This window comes from Gouania willdenowi, chromosome 21, assembly GCF_900634775.1.
Source record: "Gouania willdenowi chromosome 21, fGouWil2.1, whole genome shotgun sequence".
Classification (NCBI taxonomy): Eukaryota; Metazoa; Chordata; class Actinopteri; order Blenniiformes; family Gobiesocidae; genus Gouania; species Gouania willdenowi.
This window is the reverse complement of record NC_041064.1, coordinates 15,409,811-15,437,460: the sequence shown is the minus strand read 5'-3', so window position 1 is coordinate 15,437,460 and position 27,650 is coordinate 15,409,811. Positions and strand designations below refer to the sequence as shown.

General features: G+C 37.3%; 2 protein-coding genes across 12 annotated transcripts in view; one reads left to right on the top strand and one right to left on the bottom strand.

The window, feature by feature from the left end:
- Positions 1-524: 524 nt before the first annotated feature.
- On the top strand, positions 525-6,684 carry LOC114454645 (ankyrin repeat and SOCS box protein 9-like). 6 transcript variants are annotated; one of them, XM_028435250.1, is made up of 7 exons: positions 525-712; positions 830-903; positions 2,291-2,398; positions 3,417-3,567; positions 3,679-3,813; positions 5,151-5,342; positions 5,417-6,684. In XM_028435250.1, the coding sequence occupies exons 1-7, from the start codon at positions 658-660 to the stop codon at positions 5,566-5,568; spliced, it is 867 nt and encodes a 288-aa protein (XP_028291051.1). In that variant the 5' UTR covers positions 525-657; the 3' UTR covers positions 5,569-6,684. The 6 variants fall into 6 exon arrangements, with proteins under 6 accessions (XP_028291051.1, XP_028291052.1, XP_028291050.1 ...); XM_028435249.1 differs by having other exon boundaries at positions 527-712; positions 824-903; XM_028435252.1 differs by having other exon boundaries at positions 578-712; positions 795-903.
- mospd2 (motile sperm domain containing 2) overlaps positions 5,421-27,650 on the bottom strand; it is a 26,478-nt gene continuing 4,248 nt past the window's right edge. Inside the window, exons 6-17 of one of the 6 annotated variants that reach the window (XR_003672571.1) lie at positions 26,872-26,932; positions 26,738-26,776; positions 26,514-26,638; positions 26,036-26,209; positions 21,629-21,747; positions 16,312-16,405; positions 15,023-15,119; positions 14,344-14,464; positions 14,085-14,187; positions 13,133-13,439; positions 8,614-8,816; positions 5,436-5,544 (exon numbers count right to left, since the gene is read on the bottom strand). Coding sequence is in view for 2 of the 6 variants with exons in the window: in XM_028435246.1 (XP_028291047.1) it covers positions 13,284-13,439; positions 14,085-14,187; positions 14,344-14,464; positions 15,023-15,119; positions 16,312-16,405; positions 21,629-21,747; positions 26,036-26,209; positions 26,514-26,638; positions 26,738-26,776; positions 26,872-26,932 (1,089 nt within the window). In the remaining 4 variants the exon portion in view is untranslated. Of the gene's footprint in view, positions 5,545-7,844; positions 8,817-12,711; positions 12,892-12,972; positions 13,440-14,084; positions 14,188-14,343; positions 14,465-15,022; positions 15,120-16,311; positions 16,406-21,628; positions 21,748-26,035; positions 26,210-26,513; positions 26,639-26,737; positions 26,777-26,871; positions 26,933-27,650 lie in introns of those variants that run through there. The other 5 variants (XR_003672573.1, XR_003672570.1, XR_003672572.1 and 2 more) reach the window with 5 other exon arrangements.

The following is a 27,650-nucleotide window of genomic DNA, read 5'->3' as shown; positions in this document are numbered from 1 at the left end:
ACAGGAGATACAGTATGACAGTAAAGAATTGGAGGGGGGAATAAAGCTCAGATTCTCTAAGCAGTGAAGATGCTTCTAGAAGCAGTTTGAACATGCTGCAGCATGACTAAGGAAATAAGTTCAGGGTGACTTGAGGCAGCTTGAACTCAAAAGAAAGTTAAAGACCTAGTTTCAAACTTAGCGAGCTCCAAATCGACTTCAGGGAATGCTGGGAACAATTGAGCAAGTAAGTCTACATTGTAAAAGAACATGTCCTGTTGGAATAACACTTCTCAGAGATGGGATCAGCCTGGCTATGAGGAGCCCTGTGTTCACTTTCACACTGAATCCTAATTCCTAGACACAGGCTCCAGTCAATTATGTTTTCCTTCAACATTTTAAAACAGCACTCATTTACCCCAGCACCGGCCTTGTCTTCTGTAGTTAAAGGAAGGGTACGTGCTAATGTTCAGTCAGTGTCAAATAACAGAAAAAACCTGCTCGACGGACCTCCTTCGTCTTGCCCGTTGATTGGTTGACACAAACTTTACCAGCCTGCTTCCTGCGTGGAAAACACTTTGTTTAAGGGGAAATTACACAACAGCGCCAAGCTTTGCCACACATGGAGAGTGCAGATGAGGAACAAACACATGTGGCTATGAAACGACTGACTGAAGAATGGATGTGGGACAAAAAGAAGGCTTGGTTTTCTTCTCAAACCCTTTGATGAGTGGTGAGTAACAGCAGCTTTGTTTACACACAAAGGTACAGTAGCTAAATGTGTGTGACTACAGTATGTGTTATAAGGTTAATAGAAGCGTGTGTTGTTTCTGTTTGCACAAAGATATAGAATCAAGCTGGTCCCCGATTCATGATGCAGCGTTTAATGGACGACTCCTCACTCTGCAAAGACTCATCGCCCAGGTGAAGTTACACGTGTGTAGCGTCATTGAAGCTAATGTACATTTAAAAGTATAAGCAACATCTTTTGTCAGGGTTGTGATCAATTATAATTGTAATCACTTAACTGATAATTCATTACAATTGTGACGTAATTGTAATTGTGAACGTAATTGAAAATAATCTGTTTCTATTCTAACCGTAATTGTTTTTCAACCTTATTTCAACCTAATTGCTAATGTTCAGCTATGGCTAGGTTATTGCTTAGCTAATGCTAGGTTAATGCTGATGGTAGATTAATGGTAATGCTAGGTTAGTGCTAACGCTAGGTTAGTGCTAATGCAAGGTTTCATGCTAACATTAAGATAATGCTAGTGATAAGCTAACGCTAAAGCTAGGCTAATGCTAATGGTGTGCTAATGCTAGATAAATGTTCTTGCTAATCGTGTAATTGTGAACGTAATTGAAAATAATCTGTTTCTGTTGTAACCGTAATTGTTTTTCAAACTAATTGCTAATATTGAGCTATGGCTAGGTTATTGCTTAGCCAATGGTAGGGTAATGCTAATGTTAGATTAATGCTAATGCTAGGTTAATGCTAATGCTAGGTTAGTGCTAATGCAAGGTTTCATGCTAACATTAAGATAATGCTAATGATAAGCTAAAGCTAGGCTAATGCTAATGTTGCGCTAATGCTAGATAAATGCTCTTGCTAGGTTAGTACAAATGCTAGTGGTAGCTAATGCTAAGCTAATACAGCATGACACGGGCCACCACCTGCATCCTCACTTCCATTTTCTTCAGGAAGTGCAAATATTCTAGTTGACTTTGTAATTGTAATTGTCATGTAAATTCTATTAAAAACTGTCAATTACAATTGAATTAAACGCCAGCCTGGGGAACCATGTTACAGTTCTCTGGCTTACACATTTATAGTTATTAATTATTAAAATGTGTTTCATATCAAGTTTACCTGTCAGTTCTCTTGAGGATCATTTTACCATTTTTTAAATAATTGAAAGCTAGGGGAATACTGACCGAAAAAAAAGGCTCAGACGCCCCCACGCCAATAATATTAATAACAATATTTTCTTGTATAAGGAAGCCCAAGGTAATCAAGAGATGAAAAACAGATATTATATATTATAGTATTTTTTAGGCTGATTTAAAACATGGGTAACAATCAACCCATTATCATAAGAGATGCTAACAGAAAGCTAACACGAGGAAGGTTTATTGTGATTAATTGTAATTGAACTTCAGTAATTGAGAACATAATTGGTGTAATAATAATTGTATTTGTAATTGGGGAAAAATGCCAGTCAACGTAATTATAATTGAACATGGATAATTGAAGACGTATTTGTAATTGAAAAATGTAACTGACCCCAACCCTGTGTTTTGCTGCCAGGGCGCGTGTGTTAACATGAGTACGCAGGAGCAGGTTCTACCTCTCCATGGAGCCTGTCTGCAGGGCCACACAGCATGTGCTAAGCTACTGCTGGAACATGGAGCCATTGTCAGTAGTGACTGTGAGATATCACCATGTAATGTTTCATCAGTGAAATATAGTCGAGAAACTAGGAGCTCATGTTAGCTTGTGGATCTGTTATTAGGAAAGTAAACATTGACGTTGTAAGGTTATGCATGCGCACATTCTGGGTTACAGAATAACTGGATAAGTAAGTGTTTAACACATTTTGGTAACACTTTATTTGAAGTTTTATACATCAAGCTGACATTACGCTGTTATTATCTGTCACTAAATTGTGACACCTTTGGAGCTATGTTGGCATTTTTTGGGGGTTAGGTGGAGGGATCTAGTGGGGTTAGGGTAACGAACGACACGTAATGACAGCCTTCATTACACCTTATTTATGCTGAGAACAGGTGTCATGTCATATTAATACACATTTTACACTTGGGGTCAATCTGACCCCAGGGAGTTTTACCTCCAAAAAATGATTTTCTGTACTTTGTTTACTTGTTGAATGCATACTGTAAAAAAAAAACCCTTGATAATTAAATCTTGACCTGTTCCCTAGCCCCACCATCAGGTCAAACTTAGAATTCATTTATCTTGAATAGTCGTCATCCATAGTGTATCTTTACCTTTTTTTTTTTTTAAATTTGGGGTGCACATTCATGACTCTCTGAACCATATCGATTGATGTTGGTGACCCCGCCCTTTCCTCTGATAAATATTTATTTACTACGTCAGATGAGACACACACAGACTGACAAGTGTTAAACAGCTAAAACAGCTTGGGGTCAAATTGACCCAATATGTGCAATATATGTTCAGCACATTGAAAAAATAAAAGTCATGAAATATAAAATATAAATATAAAAAAATAAAATAAAGTCAACTATTTTTGGAATGATAAACACTGAATGGTGTCAAATTGACCCCAAAGATAATACAAGGGTTAAGGAAAGAAGTCAAATTTGTTTTAATATATGGGCCTTGTTTTTGCTGTAAATACTCATTAAATGTTCTGAATGTGTTGTGATTTGTCTCTATCTAACCATGCAAGGTAAACACTCCAACTGTGGACGGCCAGACCGCCCTGACAGAAGCATGCGCTCGGGGTCATGTGACCTGCGTGTCGCTGCTTCTCCAGCACAGAGCCACGACTCTGGGGACCTGCAAGACCAGCTCAGCTATCCACAGGGCAGCAGCAGCAGGTCAGAGGTCACATTCCAACAGAACAAGCATGAGTAATCTTGAATTTAAGTTTAGTTTGGAGCCAATGTTCTATTCTTTTAAGATCATCACTTTTTTGTTGTTGTGCACAGGTCAGACTGAGTGCATTGAGACTCTGGTCCAGTACGGTGCAGACCTGGATCAGCACATTCCCTCACTGGGATCTCCTCTGCATGTGGCCTGCTCCAATCAGCGTCTGAAAGCTGTCACCAAACTGCTTCAACTCGGTAAAGACTGCACTTTAAAAATATCTCATGTTTTTATTTATTTTGGTTAATTTCATTTTGTATTTTTAGGCCAGACTCAAAATGCCACTCATTTTAATAAAATCACTACTCCTCTGTTATTTGTGAACAGATCGGGCTAAAATTTGGTAGGTATAATCTATGGATGTGTACGCATCGACGCTCGGGGCCCCATTTTTGATTTGGGGCACCAAAAGAAAAAAAAAAAGCAGTGGCTATCCGCACTGTTGCCGTATAAATATACCGACCTTCTATCCGTACGCAGCGCCTCTATTTGGCCAGTTTAGGTCATGTGATCGGTCAGTCATTGGCCATAGGTCATGTGATTGGTCAGTCATTGGCCATAGGTCATGTGATTGGTCAGTCATTGGCCAGTTTAGGTCATGTGATAAGTCAGTCATTGGCCAGTTTAGGTCATGTGATTGGTCAGTCATTGGCCAGAGGTCATGTGATAAGTCAGTCATTGGCCAGTTTAGGTCATGTGATAGGTCAGTCATTGGCCAGTTTAGGTCATATGATAAGTCAGTCATTGGCCAGTTTAGGTCATGTGATAGGTCAGTCATTGGCCAGTTTAGGTCATGTGATAAGTCAGTCATTGGCCAGTTTAGGTCATGTGATAGGTCAGTCATTGGCCAGTTTAGGTTGCGTGACTAAGACTAACCCTAACCCTAAAAATTGTTACAATATTGGGTTATAACCTAACCCTAACCCTAAGGCGTTACATGCCAATAGAAACGGGGGTTGTTCGTACGGCAACTGTACGAATACACTTGAAAAAAAATAAATAAATAAAGTCAATTTGTCATTTAAAATAACATGGAATACGTACAAAATTAACCAAAAAATATATTAAAAATAACTACAGAAATAGACAAAATTAACCAAAAAATTTAACAAGGTGACCAAAAAAAACAAACAAAAAAACAGAGAACTTTACAAAATGACCACAAATATACAGATACTGTACACCAAATTACAAAAATGGCTCCCAAACCAAACAAAAACACATACAAACCTTTTGTTCTTCCCTATATTCATGTTCATTATGTTCCACATTCTAAATGCTGACTCAAATGTAAATAATGTGTCTCCTTAGATAAATAAATAAATAAATACATTTTTTGGTAACCTCTATGATAAAAGTTGCTTTTTTTTTGTTCCAGTAGCTCCTATGGTGGGCGATAGGGAAAACCAACAACATCCAAGTGCTACAATATAGTAATTTTAGTAAAAAATTGTGCACAATCATCAAGTTCTGCTACTTCCTATACCTTTTTTATAGTATAATTAAACATGACTGTCCACTTGTTTTTTCCCAGGTGCCAGTGTGAACTCCTGCATTAACGGGACCTCTCCTCTGCACATTGCTGCCCGTCTATCCAGCCCTGAGCTGGTGTCTGTTCTACTGGAACACGGAGCCGATCACTGCCTGAGTAACTCAGAGGGGAAAAGGCCTGTGGACTTTGCTCCTGCAGGCAGCTTAGCAGAGACAATGTTGAGGCAGGCAGGAGGTATTCAGTCGTAGCTGAATCTCCATGACAACAGGTGTGATGCTGAGGCCTGTCACCATCTTGGTTGTTTCCAGGAGTGTTTCCACTGATGCAGCTGTGCAGGATGTGCATCAGGAGAAGTGTGGGCAGGCAGAGACTGAGTGGCATTCATCACATTCCCCTTCCCACGGATCTGATCAAGTATCTTCTCTACCAATCAGCCCTGGAGGGAGAAGTGACAACCTGAGCTTTCACTTTCACAGTCACTCATCATCACCACATCCTGGACCTTACAGTTCCACCATGTGACCAGTAGGGGGCACACTTGTATAACCATGAGAGGACAGAGTTATAACAACATGGCTGAAAGTAGAACAAATTCTGTTTATGACAAGCCTCAGTTTGGGTTATTACAAGGATTATAAACTCACACAATCAATACAAATATAAGACAATAGACCTATTTAAGGGGAATTAAAGACAACGCTTGTATTTGGAACTGTTTTACTTTAATGTAACCAAAACATTCATATTATACATACTTTCTGTGGTTTAAAAAAACAAAATCCCTTTGCTCTCATTAGAATTTAGGCGACTGCACAGAAAGAATGATACCAGGGTTGGGGTCAATTGTAATTGTAATTGCATATTTGATAATCATTACAATTATGACGTAATTATAATTGAAATTATAAATGATAGAATGTGTTGCAATTGTCATTGAGTTCAGATAATTGACTGTGTCATCGTAATTGGAATGAAATATCTATAAAAACTGTAAATTACAATTTCATTAAACACAAACCTGGGGAACCATGTTGCAGTTCTACGGCTTAAACGTGAACAGTTATTAAAATATGTTTCATATCAAGTTTACCTCTTTGAGAATCATTTTACCATTTAAAAAAAAAAAAATAATAATAATAATCTTGGGGTATACAGACAGAAAAAAGGCTCAGACGCCCACACACCAAAGATATTAATACCAATATTTTCATTGATTAGGAAGCCTTTACAATGTAACCAAGAGATGAGAAACAAATTAGTTGATAGTTAATATTTTTTTAGTGTATATTACAGCTGACTTTAGATATGGGTCAAACTGAGCCATTATCATAAGAAAAGTTACATTTCATGGGCATATTTATTAAAGGCTGAGAAGTTGCAATTGAACTTAAGTAATTGAGAATGTAATTAATTCAGGAGAAAAATAATTGTAATTTTAATTGTAAAAAAAAAAAAAAAAATATATATATATATATATATATACTGGTAATCGTAATTAAGTTGCAATTTAACATGCATAATTGTAGACGTAATTGTAATTGACCCCAATCCTGAATGATAGCGTACTAATATACATGTAAAAAGGTCATTTCCGTGTGAGATTCCAGTGTTGCAGACTTGTGCATGCACAGGCAATGTGTCAAAAATAAAAGAACATCAGTAAAGAGTCAGCAAACCTAAGCACGTCTGAAGAGCAAGCAAGAATCACGCACAGGTGCAACAAAAGCATCTGAAATTACGACACTTAAGAGTTACCTTCTGACTTGTAACACAGTTACGGTGTCAGCTGGAATTTTGTGAAGATGTGGCGTTTCTTTGTCTTTCCCACATCTAATTGGAGCTGAATAGTGACTTTAGGAGCTTCACTTATAACTCTAACCAAATAGGGACACGGATTCCAGAACTGTGCAAAAAAAGCAGTTTGAGGCATTTATGAATTTAGAAACATTTTAAATAGGTCACATTTGCTCTTCGTTGCCCAAATCCAAGATTTATTTATTAAGTTCTGATGTATTTCATGGTGATCTTATGATCATTGAAGCTGGAGATGATATCCTTATCTGAACATTTTGGTTTCAATCCATAAAGATCTTTTTTCACTCAATTATTCGTCTACAGCCAAAAGCAGCCTGTGGCAACGTTTGCTTTTTTTGTTTTGTTTTTTGTGAGAATCATGTAAAATGACACATATGTAAACAAAAAGAGGTCAAACAAAACATAAAAAAAGAAAGAAAAATACACAAAATAATTGAGGAAATTACAAATCGTCAACAAAGACAAACAAAATGACTTAAAAAAACATAAAAATGGACAGAAAAGTAGACAAGAGGACAAGAAAAATATACAAAACAAATATACACAAAATGAAAAATGTACAAGTCATCAAAAAATACACAAAATAATAAATAAATAAATAAAAAAATGGGAGAAAAATATACTAAACAAAAAAAATACACAAAATGACATGCAGAACAACATTTTTCTACAAAAATGTAGACAAGAAAATACACAAAAATAACTAAAAACAAACAAAATGGGAGGAAAATATACAAAACGTTAACAAAAATACACAAAATGATTTAAAAAAAAAAAAAAAACCATAAATGATTTAGAGAATACACAAAATAACTAAAAAATAAAACATTTAAGAAAAAAATCAACAAAAGAACTGACAACAAAAATACACATCTGAAAAATGTACAAATCATCAAAAAAATGCACAAAAATCACCCTGAAAACAAACAAAATGTGAGAAAAATATACAAAATGTCTGAACATGACAAATACAGAAATAACAGAACTATATACAAAATGACAACAATACACAAAGCTTTTTGTTTTTTCCTGCATTAATATTCTGAATACTGATCAATAATGTGACCCTTGGATCACACAATCACATTTTTGTGGCCCCTGATGTGATAGAAGGGGCCCCGTCCCTGCTGTAAAACATGAATAGAACATTCTCACTTTTATTTTCTCTATAAATGCAGTTTGTCTAGTTTCCCTTGACTTTGTGAAACATGTATTTTTCTATGAACCAATCAGTGAGGTTAACACAATCCACTGGGAGGGATCGAACTGCTGCAATACACACCACGCAATGTCCCACGTCTATTGGTTTGTGTGTAAAGCAGCTCATTGGAGGGAGCATTGATTTCAATAGGTCGTTCAGTGAGATGATTGAAAGGGCTGCTGTGTGTGTGTGTGTGTGTGTGTGTGTGTCCTCTCCAGGATTACAAGAGTTTCTCTAATGGTGGCGACCCTTCTTTTTAAATGCAGCCCCTCATTACCTACCATTGATCCTTCTGTCCTGATTCACCGATACCAACTTAATCATTGTCCTCTCAAACCTCCCAGGATCGCAGAGCAGGGGTTCCATTTAAGTGGAGTTTAATGTTTAAATCAATATGACGGAGGAGACTTACAGTATCCACTGCTTGTAATTAGAGAACAAGTGAAAGTGAACAATCAAGTGAGACGAGTCGGTTTGTGGAAGTCTCACCTTTACACTTTGGCAGCGTTTCTGACGGAGGCGTGTTCAGTTCATTCCGTCTGTCTGGATGTTTTCCCGGATTCAAAATGCAGGCGCGCCTCAAATTAACCCAGCTATGTGTGATACCAAAGCTTTTACCTTATTCCCTCTAGAGGCTAGCACTCCATTAACTCCCATCCTTGTTTTTCTCCTCAACCGCTCCACTCCTCCTCCTAAAAAAAAAAAAGTCCAAAAATAGTGCAAAACGCTGCACAGAAGAGAAACACGTACATTCCCTCAGTGCACGTGCTCAGAGCAAACCAGTAGACATGGGTGGGGGGTCAATTATAAATGTGATCGCATAATTGATCATTCATTACAATTATAGCTGTATATTCAAAAAATCTGCAGCCGTTCTAATCGTAATTCCATTGTAATTGAGTTCAGATAACTGACTTTGTAATTGTAATTGCCATGAAAATTCTATATAAAGTGTCAATTATAATTTAATGCAAAAGTGGGGAACCATGTTAGAGTTCTATGTACAGTTCTACACGTGTAGTTAATTATTAAAATACTGTACGTGTCATATCAAGCTTTCCACACATTTTACCATTTTAAAAAATGTAATCAAAGGGTATAGTGCTATATAAATAAATATGTAAATATATCTCCTTGCCCCTTCCTGTAAATATGTATACATATATATATATATATATATATATACAGGTAAAAGCCAGTAAATTAGAATATTTAGAAAAACCTGATTTATTTCAGTAATTGCATTCAAAAGGTGTAACTTGTACATTATATTTATTCATTGCACACAGACTGATGCATTCAAATGTTTATTTCATTTAATTTTGATGATTTGAAGTGGCAACAAATGAAAATCCAAAATTCTGTGTGTCACAAAATTAGAATATTACTTAAGGCTGATACAAAAAAGGGATTTTTAGAAATGTTGGCCAACTGAAAAGTATGAAAATGAAAAATATGAGCATGTACAATACTCAATACTTGGTTGGAGCTCCTTTTGCCTCAATTACTGCGTTAATGCGGCGTGGCATGGAGTCCATGAGTTTCTGGCACTGCTCGGGTGTTATGAGAGCCCAGGTTGCCCTGATAGTGGCCTTCAACTCTTCTGCGTTTTTGGGTCTGGCATTCTGCATCTTCCTTTTCACAATACCCCACAGATTTTCTATGGGGCTAAGGTCAGGGGAGTTGGCTGGCCAATTTAGAACAGAAATACCATGGTCCGTAAACCAGGCACGGGTAGATTTTGCGCTGTGTGCAGGCGCCAAGTCCTGTTGGAACTTGAAATCCCCATCTCCATAGAGCAGGTCAGCAGCAGGAAGCATGATGTGCTCTAAAACTTGCTGGTATACGGCTGCGTTGACCCTGGATCTCAGGAAACAGAGTGGGCCGACACCAGCAGATGACATGGCACCCCAAACCATCACTGATGGTGGAAACTTTACACTAGACTTCAGGCAACGTGGATCCTGTGCCTCTCCTGTCCTCCTCCAGACTCTGGGACCTCGATTTCCAAATAAAATGCAAAATTTGCTTTCGTCAGAAAACATGACTTTGGACCACTCAGCAGCAGTCCAGCTCTTTTTTTCCTTAGCCCAGGTGAGACGCTTTTCGCGCTGTTTCTTGGTCAACAGTGGCTTGACACGAGGTATGCGGCAGTTGAAACCCATGTCTTTCAAGCGTCTCTTGGTGGTGGATCTTGAAGCACTGACTCCAGCAGCTGTCCACTCCTTGTGAATCTCCCCCACATTCTTGAATGGGTTTGTTTTCACAATCCTGACCAGGGCGCGGTGATCCCTATTGCTTGTACACTTTTTCTGACCACAGTTGTTCCTTCCCTTTGCCTCTCCATTAATGTGTTTGGACACAGAGCTCTGAGAACAGCCAGCCTCTTCAGCAATAACCTTTTGTGTCTTTCCCTCCTTGTGCAATGTGTCGATGGTCGCCTTTTGGACAGCTGTCAAATCTGAAGTCTTCCCCATGTTTGTGTAGGCTTCAGAACTGGACTGAGAGACCATTTAAAGCCCTTTGCAGGTGTTTTGAGTTAATCAGCTGATTAGTTTGTGGCACCAGGTATCTTCAAAATTTAACCCTAACACAATATTCTAATTTTGTGACACACGGAATTTTGGATTTTCATTTGTTGCCACTTCAAATCATCACAATTAAATGAAATAAACATTTGAATGCATCAGTCTGTGTGCAATGAATAAATATAATGTACAAGTTACACCTTTTGAATGCAATTACTGAAATAAATCAAGTTTTTCTAAATATTCTAATTTACTGGCTTTTACCTGTATATATATAATTTTTTTCTTTTCTTTTTTCCCACCACAGTGCTACAGGCATGTTCAAATTTTATTTTTTTATTGTAATGTTATGTTATAAAATATGTCGTTATCTGGTTTCTTTATCAGAAAATTTAAGCTACTGTGAAGGCGCTGTTGCACTTTTGCTTAAACCTGGGTTAAAGCTTGAAATTGTTGATTGACAGAACCTCATTTACTTTTTCATTTTGGGATTGTTCTATGGATTTTAACTCTTGAGGACAATCACAGCAATAAAGTGTTTTAAGGCAAAATTGCCCAGCCCTAATATCTGCACCCTTTATTCTTTTTATATTCTTTTTTCTATTTATACAGTATATAGCTTCTGTTATTGTATTGCTTATTTATCTTCACTGCACTATTTTTTGAGTGTCTTTTGGGTTTTTCTGTGTGTTGCCTTCTGTTGATCTTTTTTACTGCACTTTACCTGATGCGAGATGTCGTGACAGTAAATTTCCCCACTGCGGGATCAATACATCTATCTATCTACTGTATCTATTGATTAGGCCTTGACCATATGGATACAAATTAATATTACAATATTTTCTCTCAAAATGGTGATATACAATACACATCTCGACAATTTTAAATCAAATAAAGTCTTACCAGGAAGACAATTTGGGGTTAAATTTGCTGATGCAAAATGGGTAACTATAGCGACCACAAAAGTAGATGCACAAAATGACGGCAAAAATGACCCAAAATGACTACAAAAACACAAATGAACAGAGAAACACAGAAAGAACAACACAAACACTTAATAGGACAACAAAATATACAAAAAGAGAAAAAAAATGCTCAGTGGGACAACAAAAATATGTACAAATAAATGGAGAAATACACAAAAGAACAACAAAAATACACCAAAGGACTCAAAAAGAGAAAAAAATGCATAATGGGAGACCAGAAATAAAATTGTCATACTGTTCTGAGAAGTAGCAATAGCAGCGACTCCTAAAACAAGTATTTTATTACAATATAAGCTAGAAATAAAAACACATCGATGTAATAAGCAGTATCATAATTTTCTATATTGCCAAAATGGAAAACTCGATATATCTTGAATCTCCATATATCGTCCAGCCCTAATACTGATGTATACACCAAAAATATTAAAACCTATATTTTCATTAATTAGGAAATCTGACAAGGTCATTAATAGACAGCAAATAAATTAGATGCTTTTAGTGTTTTTTTTTACAGCTGATTTAGGACCCGTTAGCATTAGAAATGCTAACAGAAAGCTAACTGAAGGTTAACTTTTATTATGTTATTTAGTTCAGGCTCAGTAATTGTGATTAATTGTAATTGAAATTTTGAAAATTGAGAACTGTAATTGACTTTCTAAGAATAAAAAATAATTGTAATTTAATTACCTGTAAGTGGAAAAAAATGCTGGTCACTGTAATCATAATGGAATTGTAATTGTAACTGAAAAAATGTAATCGACTCCAACCCCGCCTCGTACTACAAACGTCCGTCAGCGAAAGCGTTTTCCATAAATCCAATGAACAACATAAAGTGGATGACATCACACATCAAAGCACTATACGATACGTGTACAGATCCCTGTGAGCATCCACCACCCACTGTGAGTAAACTTATTATTAATAATATTATTATTATCGCAGCCACACAGATGTCATCAACACATCAAAAAAAAAAAAAAAAAACCCAAACACTGATCATTCCTCTTGTGACGATTGCTCCGAGCTAGATCTCGTTATAGATATCGGCGCGTTCCGCTAAGCCACGAGTATACGCTGAGTCTCGTCCTAGCGCTGGGTGGTAATTGCTGGGGTATTTTTAGTTTTTTTAAAGCGTTGGTGGTAATTAAAACAAATTGCGGAGATGGAGCTCTGTTGTTGATCCTTGGAGCGACTGTGGAGAAGTTGAGCGAGGTCAAATGTGGCAGCGGTTTTTTCAGTTGGGCACCTCTGTGCTAATGAGGTCAGAGGAAAAGTGAAGTGAATAAAAGTGGTTTGATGGGATGGTTTGGATAAATACAATGTTAATAACAAAAACATGTTGAAAAATGCTGTTTATTTCCTTATGTGTAGATTTGTTATATAAAAAAATTATACAATATGTCCAGAAAAATAACTATAATCTTCACAATATTGCGTTTACTGCAATAAATACATTTGGGTGTTTCACTAATAAATCGGTCTCTGTTTGTTTACCTGTAGAGAACACAGCAGCTTGTTCCTCCTTTAGGTTAGTCCTGCTCCTCTTCATCATAGCCACGTGTGGGAAATAAACGAGGATGACGGTCCCTGGGGTGGTCCACTGTGACCCTGAGGACGTGTTTGTGTGGCCACGGTAAGTCGTGGGTCATGATGGTTGCTGGGTTGTTCCCAGCAGGTAGAGACACAGCAGGTTTAGAGCCACGAGGACCAGAACCAGGACCACCAGGACCTTCTGCACCCACAGGCACGTGTTCAGCTTCTGCTCCATGCGGGAGGTGCACGTCATCATTCGCATTAGCTGCTGATTATACAAATGGCTTCATTAATGTGGTTTGTTCCTGTTATCAAAGCTGTTACAGCAGAGCAGAGGCACTAATGAATAGAAGGAAAACACTGTAAACTGTGTCATATATTGGACCTGTGCATTAATAATCCATATATGGTTTGTCCTTTCATTATGTCTTGGTTATAATTAAAAATTAAAAAATAAAATAAACTGTGTAATTAAATCGTTTTAACACAAAACAACAAAAAAAAAAGCAAAAAAACTGAACATTTTTGCTGTTTATACAAGGAGGTCATAAAAACACTTCTATGCACCTGTCTATGCGACTCCACATCCCACAATGCAATATGTGAAAATGTCAACAGAGTGTTCTGAATGTTTCTTTATGTTTGTCATTAAAATGTTATGGTTGTCTTTTTTTTTTTCTTTGTTTTTACTTTATTCTTTATTCAATAATCATGAATCACAAAATGTGTAGAAAAATCCACCACAGTTGTAGTTCATGGTAAAAAATAGCCATAATAGACTTTGTTACATCTAATAAACAGTAAGATTCTACATAGAGGTTTTTTTTTTAATTACCTAATCATCTCACAAACTGTAAACTAGAATGTAATGCTCCGTAGTGAATTACCCTTCAGCAAAATAAGGAGAACTCACCGCTGTGTTAAAGTCCTGTTGCCCACTGGGGGCCGTCTCCATAGGACCGTCCCTTAGAGGGCTCGCCGCTGCTTTAACACCTTCCAGAACATTACAGCGTAGCCTGCACCAGAGAGACCCAGCAATGAGCAGAGCAGGAGGGCAGGGAATTAAGCAGTGTGTTGTGATTAGACGCAGTCAGAGGTCATCGTCACAACTCTATGGTTATTGGTTTCTATCCTGTAATTACAGATGAGTTCAATAGAGAAAACGCACACACCTGTGCTCCATAACCTTGGCTTTTGGTACATCTTTCCAGAACTGCGCAAGCTCTTGCGTGCTCGTGTTTTCCATTTCAGCAGCCATCACTAAAAATCTGTCCTGTGGCGAAGCCTGGGAGCCTGCAGAGACCGTCCAGAAGCCCATCAAAATAAAATCATCTTTTAATAATTTAAATAACAATCATTAGTCTTACATTTTGACAGACTTGCAAATGGAAAAAAAAAGTAAAAACAAAAGGGGGAAAAACCTTAAAATCTACCAAATCAATGGAAAAACCAAAGTGACTGACACTGATAAGATGCTGAAACCGATGAGCTACTGTTCAAAGGATATCGCATTAGACAAGTCAGCGTTGTAGAGAAAAAAACCAGTGCAGCATAAACAGCATTGGGAGAAAAGTTGCCCTAAAACAAGCAGTTCTTCCAAGGCGAGCCGTGCTGAGCACATCATAACCTGCAGCTGACATTTCAATGCCGCGAGGGCCACAAAGTGCTTCAACTCACGCATCGCTGTCAGTTATCTGAGGTTTTGTTGTGGGAGTCGTTCTTTTATCTATTTTAAAATATGCATGTCGTGCAAACAAAAGCGTCTGCCTGCAGTTTACAAAAGGTAACAGTCTGTAGTGGTTTGATCGTTCTGGGGTTCCGTGTTTGAAAAGGTGGAGTCAGGAGCCGTACCTCCGTGTAAAGACACGATTATGTCTACGGACGCTCCTGGGTCACAGCTGTTGCTGCTCGGCTTCACTCTGTACTTCTCAGGTGCTGTCGTTCGTACCTGTGTACAAAGGGATTGAACAGGATAAGCAGATTATTCACTTTATGGTGGTTCATTTATGTCGTGGTCTTCTTTAATTAGTGAGGAGGCCTCCTGTAAGTTATTGCACAACCTAATGCTAGGTTAATGCTATTGCTAGGTCGTTGTTATTGCTAGGCTAATGCTAAAGCTAGATGAATGCCATCGTTAGGCTAATGCTAAAGCTACGTTAATGCTATTGCTAGGTTAGTGTTAATGCAAAGTTATTGTTATTGCTAGGCTAATGATAGGTCAATGCTATTGTTAGGTCAATGCTATTGCTAGGCTAATGCTATTGTTAGGTGGTTGTTATTCTTAGGTTAATGCTCGGCTAGTGTTAATGGTAGGTTCATGTTATTGCTAGGCCAATGCCATTGTTAGGCTAATGCTAAATCCAGGGAAATGCTATTGCTAGGCTAATGCTAAAACTACAATATTGATATTGCTAGGCTATTGCAAGGTTATTGCTATTGGTAGGCTAATGTTAGCTAATGCTGATGCTAGGCTAAAGCTATTGCCAATGTTAATGCTAATGCTAGGCTAATGATATTGCTTGGTGGTTGTTATTCTTAGGTTAATGCTAGGCTAGTGTTAATGGTAGGTCCATGTTATTGCTAGGTGATTATTATTGCTAGGCCAATGCTATAGCCAGGGAAATGCTATTGCTAGGCTAATGCTAAAGGTACAATATTGATATTCAAATCAACTCAACTTTATTTATGTAGCGCAAATTACAACAAAGTCATCTCAGAGCACCTAACAAAATATAAAGTCCATAGTAAGAAAGATATTGCTAGGCTAATGCTAGGTTATTGCTATTGCAAGGCTAATGTTAATGCTAGGCTAATGCTGATGCTAATGCTATTGCTAGGTTATTGCTACTGCTAGGTTATCAATATTGCTAGGCTAATGCCAAGGTTGAGGCTAGATTAATGCTAATGTTGATGGTAATGCTAGGCTAATGCTAAGCTTAGATAATGTGGTGTAACATGGGCCAGCACCTGCCTCCTGACTTGCATTTTCTCGAGGAAATGCAAATATTCTAGTACTTTGTTGCAACAGCAAAGGAAAAAGCAACTATATCCATGACTAGAATTCGAATGAATTCTCTTTCTCCCAGTTGTGCTTTTACCATGCCATGTAAAATCATACACAAAGTGTACACAGCCCTCACCTTGAAGGCAACCTGATTTCTGGTCACATTGCTGAGGATAATGAGGCATTTCTTTTCTGTGTCTCCAGAACCAAAGGTGAGCTCCTCTGCAGGGCTGAAGACAGAGACACAGAGAGGAGAGAGCCTTATTAAATTTAAGAAGAAGAAAAACACAGACTGAGTGAAAGAACCTAAAAATACAACCAGACAAAAGTTTCAAGTTTTATCTATTTTATAGTTTTAATAACACACACCAGCCTAAAGGTGGGCGACCAAGACTAAGGAAATGTTATACCACATTCATTCAGGGGACAGAAAACAACCTTAGCCTACAAGCTAGAAGCTCAGAGTTAGCACTGATGAATGTTTGAAAGCGGGAACATCAGCGCTTTAACAATATGTGCCCTTATGCATCACTTTCTCTTTTCTGTTCATTACACTCCGTCAAAAACATGTCAGAGTGACATCCTGAGGCAGAGCACTCATCTGTTGATGGAACAAACATCTCAGGATTGCATTATGATAAGTGTAGCAACATGTTTAACTAGCTGCGGTGCAACAAAATGGACATTTCTAGGTCATCAAATATAGGTCTTCCATAGGTGTCCTCTATGTCTATGGCATCTGTACAACTTCATAGTATTTTTCTGAGTTTACACAGCTGTATTGGAATGGTGACTCAGCACAGACGCATGTGACGGATTGTAGTCTTTCCATCTTGTTTAACAATAACCTATTTCAAGAGTATTTTAGTAAAAAATAAATAAATAAAAAAAAGAAATCCTTGTGCCACACCATCAAACAGTATATACTGCTTTACAACACTAACGTAAAACCTTCTGCCACATACTGGTATGGCAAATATGATTATATAGCACATTTCATACACAATTTAATGTCCTTTACATTATTTTGACATCATTTACAAAAATCATCAAATACGAGTTTGAAATCAGCAATTCCGGAGGGGATCCATATCTATATACTGATTCTGGATCAGTTTAAAAAGTTGAAAATTCCCTAGCTCTCATCACTGGCAAAATTTGAGGAAAAAAATAAATAAATAAATCAAACAAAAATCCTTATTCCTTTCTTGGTTTGTAATCTTTATGAAATTTGATTTGATTGTTATATCGGGGTGGTTCCTAAATGATCTCATCGAGATTGGCTCCGGATTGTGTATTTCATCGTATTGTTTTTTGAAAGAGTAATGTTGTCCATACATTTGGACCTACTGTAAGATTAATAATTGAGATAGAAATGTCTTACAAGCCTTTAAAGTGTGAATACTCGTGGTACCATGATCGGGATCACCGATACAGATAACTACCAATATCTGGCAAAGAGGATAGTTGACACTTTGTGGAGGTTTGCGCTTTCTGAGTGCTTTTGTTTTGGTTATCCTTGTTAGTTATTCTCTTTTAGTGCTAGTTTTTAGTTTAGTTTTAGCTTTAACTTGGACACAGTGTGATTCTTTCACTGAGTCCCTCACTCTAGAGTATGTAATTCTCTTACGCGCACACACACGCACACGCACACCCACACCCACACCCACACCCACAAGTTATCTGCTTACTTCAACTGTCGGTTAGAACAAGGGTATCAAACGTGATATACGCAGTTGAAATCTTTTGAACTAGGGTGTTTTGGCAGTGTTTTAGAGTCTTCCTATAAATACGATTGAAATTATTACCAAATTAGCTGTCGTAAGAGTTTGAATAACACATTTTTGGACAAGCGATGACCTCTAAAATGTAGAAAACAGAGCACGAAATAAAATAAGATCCAAAATTCAGAGCTAAAGCAGAACCCTGGATTGAACTCAAGACAAAAGGTTAGCTCGCAAGCACTAAATGTTTTCACAAACTGCACCTGCGACATTTTGGAAACTCTCAGTTTTCCCAGAAGAAACTAGCATTGCTTGTAATACCGGCTTTGCTTGTAAAATCATTGTCATCAATGCCCTGGCATGTTTTTCTATTCCTTACCTGTGTAAAGAGTTGTGCATGTTAGGCATTTGCGTTCAGCTCAGATTTATCCTCTGGACAAAGAAACCTTGAGCAAACACACAAATCAAACACCTCGCTCTCGCTATGAAAGCCACTCATCTCAAATTAAAGCCAACACACATCTCAGACAAACGCTTTCAAGACCATAAATCTGTTCATCATCATAAAATTTGCGTTAAAGCCATTGTTCCTTTAAAAGCAGATTAATATCTCATCATTATCAAGTACCAGTCAAATTTCTCATTAGGAAACTCCTTTGAAAATCAACAGTTTGGCAGGTTTTTTTTCCCTTTTTAATTATCAATTCTAAGCAATAAAAGTTTTAAAAACAAATGAAATATTTGGTAAGAAAGTTAAGTTTTCACCTCTTTCATAGATAATGTTTCACTGGTCTACTATTTGCCACTAATTACCAGTACTTTGGCACCATTAATAATAAGAACCATCAACTTCTCTCCACTCAATAAACACTAGACGGATTGTATCCTTAATTTCAGCTTCAATAAGGACATCTTGGCACTAACACATCAATAATGACTTTAGGCATTGGATCAATAATGAGAACTGTGTTTGGAAGAATGCACAGGGTAGGCATAATGTCATTTCTGCATAATAAATACTCAACATGTTTTACGTTGATGCTGAACAACAAAGACGCTCTCGCTTTTACTTTCCAAAAAGTAAAAGCTAGAACAAATTAAATAAAAGTCGATGTATTTCTGTAAGTGGTGTTAATCTGTGGAATGACTTGAAAGATCAAATAAAACAGTCTGGAACAGTCACAGCTTTCAAAAAGATGCATAAATCTACTATAATTGAAAAAAATATATAAGCTCAGGATGAATAAATTAGTAACTAATGAAAAGACTTGATGAAATAAATTAAATGATGTGATTTAGTTTAAAAATAAAAATAACAAAATAAAATGAAATTTATGTTAAAATAACTACTCTAAACACATGTGTATTTCTCTTCTGTTGGACACTTGGAATTGTGTATTATAAATCTTTGTGTTTTGTCTCGTGGAAGTTTGTAAACAGGGTTAGGGATAATAAGTAGTAACTGTGCACAAAATTATGGAAATGTTTTGCTTCATGTTTAATGAAATGAAATGACTAACGAATAAAAAACTACTACTACGTGAGTTCTCTGAAGGTAAAGCACCTGAAAAATCCTCTTTGTACCAAATCTATACAAAGATGCAGGTATGTCTTCATATAATGTCTGCCCTCAACGTTGGTGTGTTTGCCTGGACATTAAAACTCTATTTACCTGATCAGAAAAATCATGGATTTCAGCTTTGATGGAGTCCAAATGACCCAGTGGAAAATGCCTGAAAGACTCAGCGTTAAAGTTTGAAAACCATCATTCCAAAGTGTGCCTGAAATTGCTAAATGTGCCAGTATAAACCTCTATGTGCTTGTTAGGCCATTAAAAATAGTCTCACAGAGAAACTCTTTACTTTTTTTGTCTACAAATGTTAGTTGATAATTGTGTTTACTCTGCAGGCTGGGAAAGGCTCCATTATTACCCAATTTGGCTGATAGAAGTGGTGATAAATAATAGAAACACAATGACTACAACTGTTAGCAACTGTTTAAATCTACATAGATAGCTCATTATGGAGGCCTGATAATTGGAAAACACACAACAGATTCGATAGCATTCCTATTCTGTAATCAATTATAGGTCAATGAGAAACTCAATATAAATAGTTATAACTGGGGTTGACCAGTGATGCAGAGGACAGTGAAAGGCTGCATGTACAGTATGTTCTGCTAAGTGACGATCCCCGGGGTAACTGTGTACATACAGTACATAGGATTGCTAACATCTCTTTGTGTTAGCCTAAAACGACTAGGTACAAGATGGGATTTGCTATATTTACGAGAAAATACTTTAAACAATAAAACATTTCCGAGCGCAAGTTGGATAACAATCAGTATACCGGCAAGAGCAAAAACCTATTCATCCTCTATACCAGCGATTCTCAACTGGTGGGTTGGGACCGAAAAAGTGGGTTGCAGATCTGTACTGGATGGGTCGCGGAAAGCTGGTCCCAAAAAAAAAAAAACAAAAAATACTTAATGTCTGTCATGTTGGACTTGTCTTTTATTTTGAAAAAAACTTTTCTTTTGACAGGCATGCTGTGAAATGCATGTAGCACAGCAAAATATATAGATTTAAGTTTTAAAAAAGATTATGTATGTGTGCTTTCAACAGCTATCTTTGAAAAAAACTAAATTTGGTCAGTTGAATTCTGGGTCGCGATTTGATGACCGTGACAAAATATGGGTCCCAGGGTGAGACGAGTTGAGAACCCCTGTTCTATACCAGTGGTTTCCAAACTTTTTAAGCAGTAAAACTCTTTAATACCGTGCAAAGAAAAAAAAAAAGAAATTCTATTTTTCATGCAAGATTCAGCAAGGCCATTCTAGCGTGCCCCCCAGTTTGGGAACCACATGTGTCAAACTGAAGGACTGGGGGCCAAATCCGGCCTATTAGAGGATCCAATTCGGCCCGCATGCATGAGAAATCATTAATCATTGTGCAAATTACACATTAATTTAACTCAGTCCTTCCATATACACTTATTAAATGAAGCTTTACATCATGGTTTTCACATGCTTATATTTCAAGATCCCAGTTATTTTTAATTATAAATTATTGAAAGAACACTTAATTTTTCCAAACTCCTGTCATTTTTTTTTGTAAATTATTCCACATTTCCCTAAAATTAAATAGAAATTGGTCACAAAATTAAAGAAATCTAAAGTGTAGATCCTGCAGGGACTGATGTATGACATTTATTATTTGGACGTTGTTAGTGCCTTACATACTTTAATATAATTTACATGGGAGTGAAAACTAGCCCACATTAATGTTGAAAATGCTGGTTCTTCTGCCTAAATTGTTAATTATTTTAAGATTAAACCAGTTGATAATTGATAGTCCCCTGAACTAAAATGAGTTTGACACCCCTCTATACCAATACTTACAGTAATATAGTCAGGGCCAGTGTGTTCTGGATGCTATATCATCTCATGGGGCCAAACTCCCAGGATAACGCATACTGTACAGGCTTAAAATTTGAATAAAGACACCAAAATCTAAATTTGTAACTACATTGTACACAATTAGGCACAAGATGGTTACACAATTGCTCAATATTTTTGCACGAGTGCATGCTTAATGTGTTCTAGTTGGATGAAAGCTTAGACTTGATCAGGCTTAGAACAACAGTAAACACATGAAGCTCCAATAATTGGGGTTAAAGCATTTTAAAAATCAACCATTTGCTGTTTGGTGTTAGCTGTGCAACAGCTTACCTCACATCTAGCAGCGGTCCATTGAAGGTGGTCAAGGGCTTCCTGGCCCCTTTGGTTTTTGCACCAGCATCTGCTTTATCGTTGTCCTCCGTCCTTACATTTTCTTCCTGGAAATTCACCTGGAACAACAACAAAGAGCACCGAGTTAAAGATTCCTGCAATACTGATGACGACATCATTTTGACCCTTTATCCATTTTCTTTAGAGAAAATTAAATGTCACCTCAAGCCTACAAACTGGAAAAAAAATAAATAAAAAGTTTCGGTTAATGTAAGTCCAGACCGCGTCAATGAATAAACGGCTCTTGTGACACAGTAAAGAGCAGCTTTTAGTCAAACCATAACCTCTGTAATGACCTTTTATTCCAAAGAGCAACTTTTTTTTTTTTCTTTTTTTTCCTGGCCTTCAATTTCATGCATCTCAGTCAGCTGGTTGTGTAAAAAAAATAGAAACTGGAGAAATAAAACTCATGACTGAATGTTAAAGGTTAAGCAAAAGCAGGTCAACAAGACAAGTCTTGAATTACTCATTGGAGGACGATGTTTCTTTTTTTCAAAAAACCATGTAAACTTTCACCAACATCCCACTTACACAATATCACATGACCATTAAGCTGACTTGTGAAATGTTGTGTAATATAAATAGAGAAGGTCAGGTGCTTCCAAAGGTTTGAAGGGGATACTCTAAAGATGGCAAATCAGGTGAAGAGTATAAAGAGGAAGGGGAATGGGGGTAACGTGAGTGGATACTCCATGTGATGAGGTGGTTTGTGACACAGTGGGGAAGTGTGCAGTTTGCTGTGATAAGCAACTAAACAAAGTTCTCATAACTTAGCAGCGGTTTGTCACGTGTCTGCTGAAATGAAGATGTCGGGAGATAATGAGGTGCTGATGAAATGTCTTCATTTATTTAGCATTTTAAAAAAAAAAAAAACAAATTACAATCATGCGCAAATTTGAATTAAAAATACACTTACAATTAAGAAACAGTCAATGATTCAGGTGCATTTGTTGCCAACACAGCATTTTCAACAAAGTAAATTACAATTTATTGAAAACAAAAAAAACCCCAAAAATGATTTAGAAAACAAACCACAATTGAAATGAATGACCATTGTAATAGTGTTAAAAATTACAGACATTATGATTTGTGCAAATGATGTGTATCAAATTTGATAAACAAAAACATGATATACATCTACGATTAGTATTTTTTTTACTATCACAGTATAAATTAAGGCACAAAGGATTAGTGTGTAACAAAATTAACATTTCCAAGTCAGTAAAAGAAAATGTTTGTGCACCAGGCACAAATGGCTACTGTTAATATGCTGCCGCAAAGAAACATAATTAAGTATTAGTAGCAGGTTAATAACTTCATCTACTGCATTACAGCAGTAACTAACGGAGCAGTTCTAATCTGTGGATAGAAGCAGCAAGTAAGGTAAAATTATTAATGGACAACAGTGACTGAATTACCCTGTCTTGTATTTCCAGTTAATTAAACCATGAAATGAGAATCTGACTCAATTTAGCATTTGCCAATCATGGAGCAAACGATAAGTGAGACGCTATCAAACTGATAAGGTTTGAAATTTTCGAGGGGTCGAATTGAAATGTGCAGTCCAAGAATGAATAGTGAAAGGTTGAGGGACGGCATCAGTCGGCTGTGGGGGGGAGGGGGGGGAGTGCACTGGCACCGAGGGGAATACACCTGCCTTCCCAGCCTGCAGAAATCCTGTGGACTCGGGAGCGTCTTGTGTGGGTGAGCTGAGCTTTTGCTGGGCCTTACCACCACCAGCCCTTGTTCCAAAACACAGAGAAAGGCAATTAATTGTTAAAGCCAGCAGGTTATCAGTAAAGCGTTTCCTGGAGCTCGGCGGGATTCGGGTTGGGATGGAGTCGGGACTGGAGCGCCGAAACGAGACAAAAGCTGAACAGAAAAAGCTGCACAAAGAGCAAAGAATGTGAAGACTGGCATCAAATCTGCCTTTATGTAATCATGACTTGCCAGCAAAAATCCCTTAAATAAACAAAAACACTAAATACAGGAGGGTAACTAACAATTCTGCTTATTAGCTAATAACACAATTATTTTCCTACAGTTTCGCTTGAAAAGCTATATCTTTGAGAAAGTAAATCTCACAGATGTTGATGGCACCTGTGCATTCTGTTTGTTTTTATTCTGTTTTTCTTAATAACTCGAGTGGAGTATTTATTTGTATTGTCACTTTAGTTTATTTAATTGGATTTTGCGTTTGTTAATGGTAAAAAAAAAATTATATTGAAATTGAAATTTTTAATTTCATAGAGATTTCTGTTGATATTTGTTTTTTCGTTTTCGTCCATTTTTTTATTCGTTCGTTTGAAATAAATACAAAAAACCCTCCCCACCATATTCATATTTTGACCTAATTATTCAGTTCCATGAAAAGGAAAATAGTGATTTATTTTTGGTTGTAGTGTGTGAACAGTCGCCAATATAGTGATTGCATAACTTTAATTTGACAGGGTGTCCCAAAAGACCTCTTCCTCTTTCCCAAAGTGCTGACACTAATGACCTGATATGCATGCTGACGCCTCACATGACAGCAGCATGAAATATTGATGGTTTAGGAAATGAAATTTGGCCCCGAGTGTTTAAAAAAAAAAAAAAAGGACATGCAAATTGTCTTCAGCATTAAACAAAGTTAGGATGCGTGTCCACAGTATTACTATTGAGGCTGAACAACTGCACGATTTGCATACATTTGCTTTTTTAAATCTCGATTTGGTCATGCGGAGCGAATGTGGCACTTATCAACAATGGGAGCGTTGTTTGTTTGGGGGAGGCTAAGATGGCTAACGGGAGCAGCTTTGGGTGACGAGTAGATACAGTTTGTTACAGGCTAAACAATAAATGTGCAGATCAGTGATGTTTCAGTGCCGACACAAATTAGGTCAAGTAAGGAAACACCAACAACACAGGGTTGGAAAACTAGAGTAGAAACAGAACGGCTTAGGACAGATGTGTGCAACTGGCGGCTCGGGGGCCCACATTTGGTCCTTGTTCTAATTTTGTGCAGCCCCTAAAGTAAATGCACAAAATCATCACAAAAACACACAAAATTACCAAAAGACATAAAAAAATACAAAAGAACCCAGAACACATACTGCACACATAAAACAGCAACAAAAAAACACAAAAAATTACTCTAGACCACGTGTCAAACTCAAGTCCCGGTGGCCAAATTCGATTTGGCTTGCTGAAAGACATTAAAATGACAGACATGTGACATGAATCACTGCGTAAATCACAAAATAATTTAGTTGTAAACTAAACTCAAATTATTCCACAAAATCTCCCTAATTTAAATAAAAACGTGTAAAAAGTGCAAACTTAGGCACATTAATGTCGAAATTGTTCGTTTTCCCACTTGTGAACATAACATAAAATTACTCCAAAAACATAAAATGACCAAAAACAAAAAAGAACTGGAACAACAAAAATGCACAGAATGACAGAAAACATACAAAACAAAAAAAAATCAACACAAAATATACAGAATTACTCAAAAACACACAAACCATTGTTTGTACATTCCTGTATTAATCCTCAGACTGCTCATTATTCTAAATGCCGACATGAATGTAATGAATGTTAATTATTTGGTCCTCGCCCCTCGTGGCCCCTGCTGTAGTAACAACAGTTGTCCATTTCTGGCTTATGACAAAAGTAACCGCCCCCCCACAACAGGCTTTTTATTAAATATTCTCAGATGAGCCCTTTAACACCCATCCATTATTTCCATTCACATTGTCTTCATACTTCTAGCTACAAATAGAGACTAATAGATTGTGTGGTACTAAACAGGAAGGTCCTATGGGGAGTGAACCATAGTTTTACTATGATGACACCCAAAGGAAAGGAGGCGACAGTCAGACTGCAGGATGTCTCAGTGATGCTGATGATGCTGCTGCTGCTGCTAGGGAACAGGAATGTAAGCTCTGAAGAGACAGAGCAGGAAACCCTCTGAGGAACACTTAAATAATCTGGTTGTGCTGCTTGTGATGTATGATTTTGCTGCAACAAGATACATCAGGAGTCACCTTTACAGAGACAAGATGCTTTTTTAAAACCCTATTAATGAGTAAATTCACACCAAATAATGAAAATGAGGAAAAACACTGTAAAAAGCAAGAAACGGAGGTGATATTTGTCCATATGACGGCTATTGATAGAAGTAGTAGAATATGAAGTCAACAGGAGGACATTGTTGCCTCATACTTGTATGTCATCACCCTATAAACCACATGCTTACACTGTGTCCTGCTGACAGGGACACGCTCACAACTAAACCACCAAACACAACCACACTAATAATTACTACTCCATGAGCTCAAGTCTGAAAAAAAAAAAAGAATGTACCTTTTTAGGCTTTGCCACAATCTCAGAGCTGAAGCTGGACTCCAGCGTTTCTCTGCTTTCCAACTCGCCCTCTTTACTCTCCGTCTCATCCTCACTGACTATGGGTCCATTGTCACTGATGGGGGTTTGGAAGTCGTCATCAGGAAGAGGAGGGTAGCTGTACTTGAAAGGGTCCTTTGACAGAGATGAATAACAAGCATGGTTCTCAAAACATAGTTCATTTGTTACAGTTAAGAGAGTACCGCGTGTCTCCACACTAACTAACCCCATAAGGATGCACAATACTGTGGTTGGTTTAAGGGTCACACTGACATCATTCAATTAATAGTTATGCAATAAAACATTTCTGCCAGAAAAACCCCTTAAAATATTTGAATATGTGGATCACAATTAAAGCTACGCTACATAATAACGCAACTCTGAAAGAGTGTAGGAAAAACTTGAGTGAAAATGCAGGATTTTATTTTGAAAGTCCTACCGTTCCACCCATATAAGGGGGCAGGTACTCTGGGCCGATGTACATCTGGACCTCTGATTTGGAAGTGAACTTGAGCTTGCTGATGGCCTCTGGACCCAACCACGACTTTATAATCTTCCACGCGGCTGAAAAAAAAAAAAAAGATATGTTAACTTAAAATGCAACGTCATCGTCTGTAAAGAATTCCCCACTTAACAGAATAAAAATGGTAGTTTATAGCTCACCATTCATCATCCACGGCATATCCACGATGATCATTTTGGCTGAAAGTAAATATCAAACAGGTGTCATTTTATAAAATCCAAAACATACACTGTTAAACAACTCTATTCACTTTATGACACGTCTGGATACTCACATAAAAACTTTGGATAGTAAACTTTGAAGCAGTTAATAATGTACTTCACAAAGTCCATGTCCTGAAAGGAAAACGAGAAAATCAATATGCAACCCAACACATCGGGGCTTTAAAAGTGTTTAAACATCAGACGTCGACGGAGGCGAGACGTTCCCTCTTAAATGCAGCCAGATCTGAAGCCATCCACTTTAAAGTTAATGAAAACTCCTGGCAACCTCATCTAAATTATTCCCGGTCAGGTTCCTTACAAACATACGGGAAAAGTCGATTTGGCTTATTCGTACGCGCTTGCATACAGTGGATCAATTCAATACAGGGAATAAAAAAGCAACTGTCTAAAGTGTGAACGTAATTACCATAAAGAAACATTTAATGCCTGTGACTAAAAGTATTGAGCAAAAAATAACATGCAGTGCTTAGTGTTGGGATATTTCATTCCTGCTGTGCCTCATTGTGAATTCACACTCTGGTTATGCACTAGGAGTGTGACGATATCGTGATATTTTTTCGCACGATCGATTATTGATATGCTCGCGCTAAGTATCAATTTATTTTTCTTTTTTCCTTCTCAAAACCTCTTTTTTTTGCTTTTTCACTAAAATGTGCAGGTAGGTCTTCACAGAAATGTTCTCACTGTTTGTTGAAGGAACCACTAACTTGTTTACTGGAATGTTGCACAATAATGGTGACACTGGTAAGACACGTGGGCACGCTGTGTTTATCTAAGTAAACCTAGAGGTGTGGCACTGATAATATGTATAGCATAATAAATCCCCTCC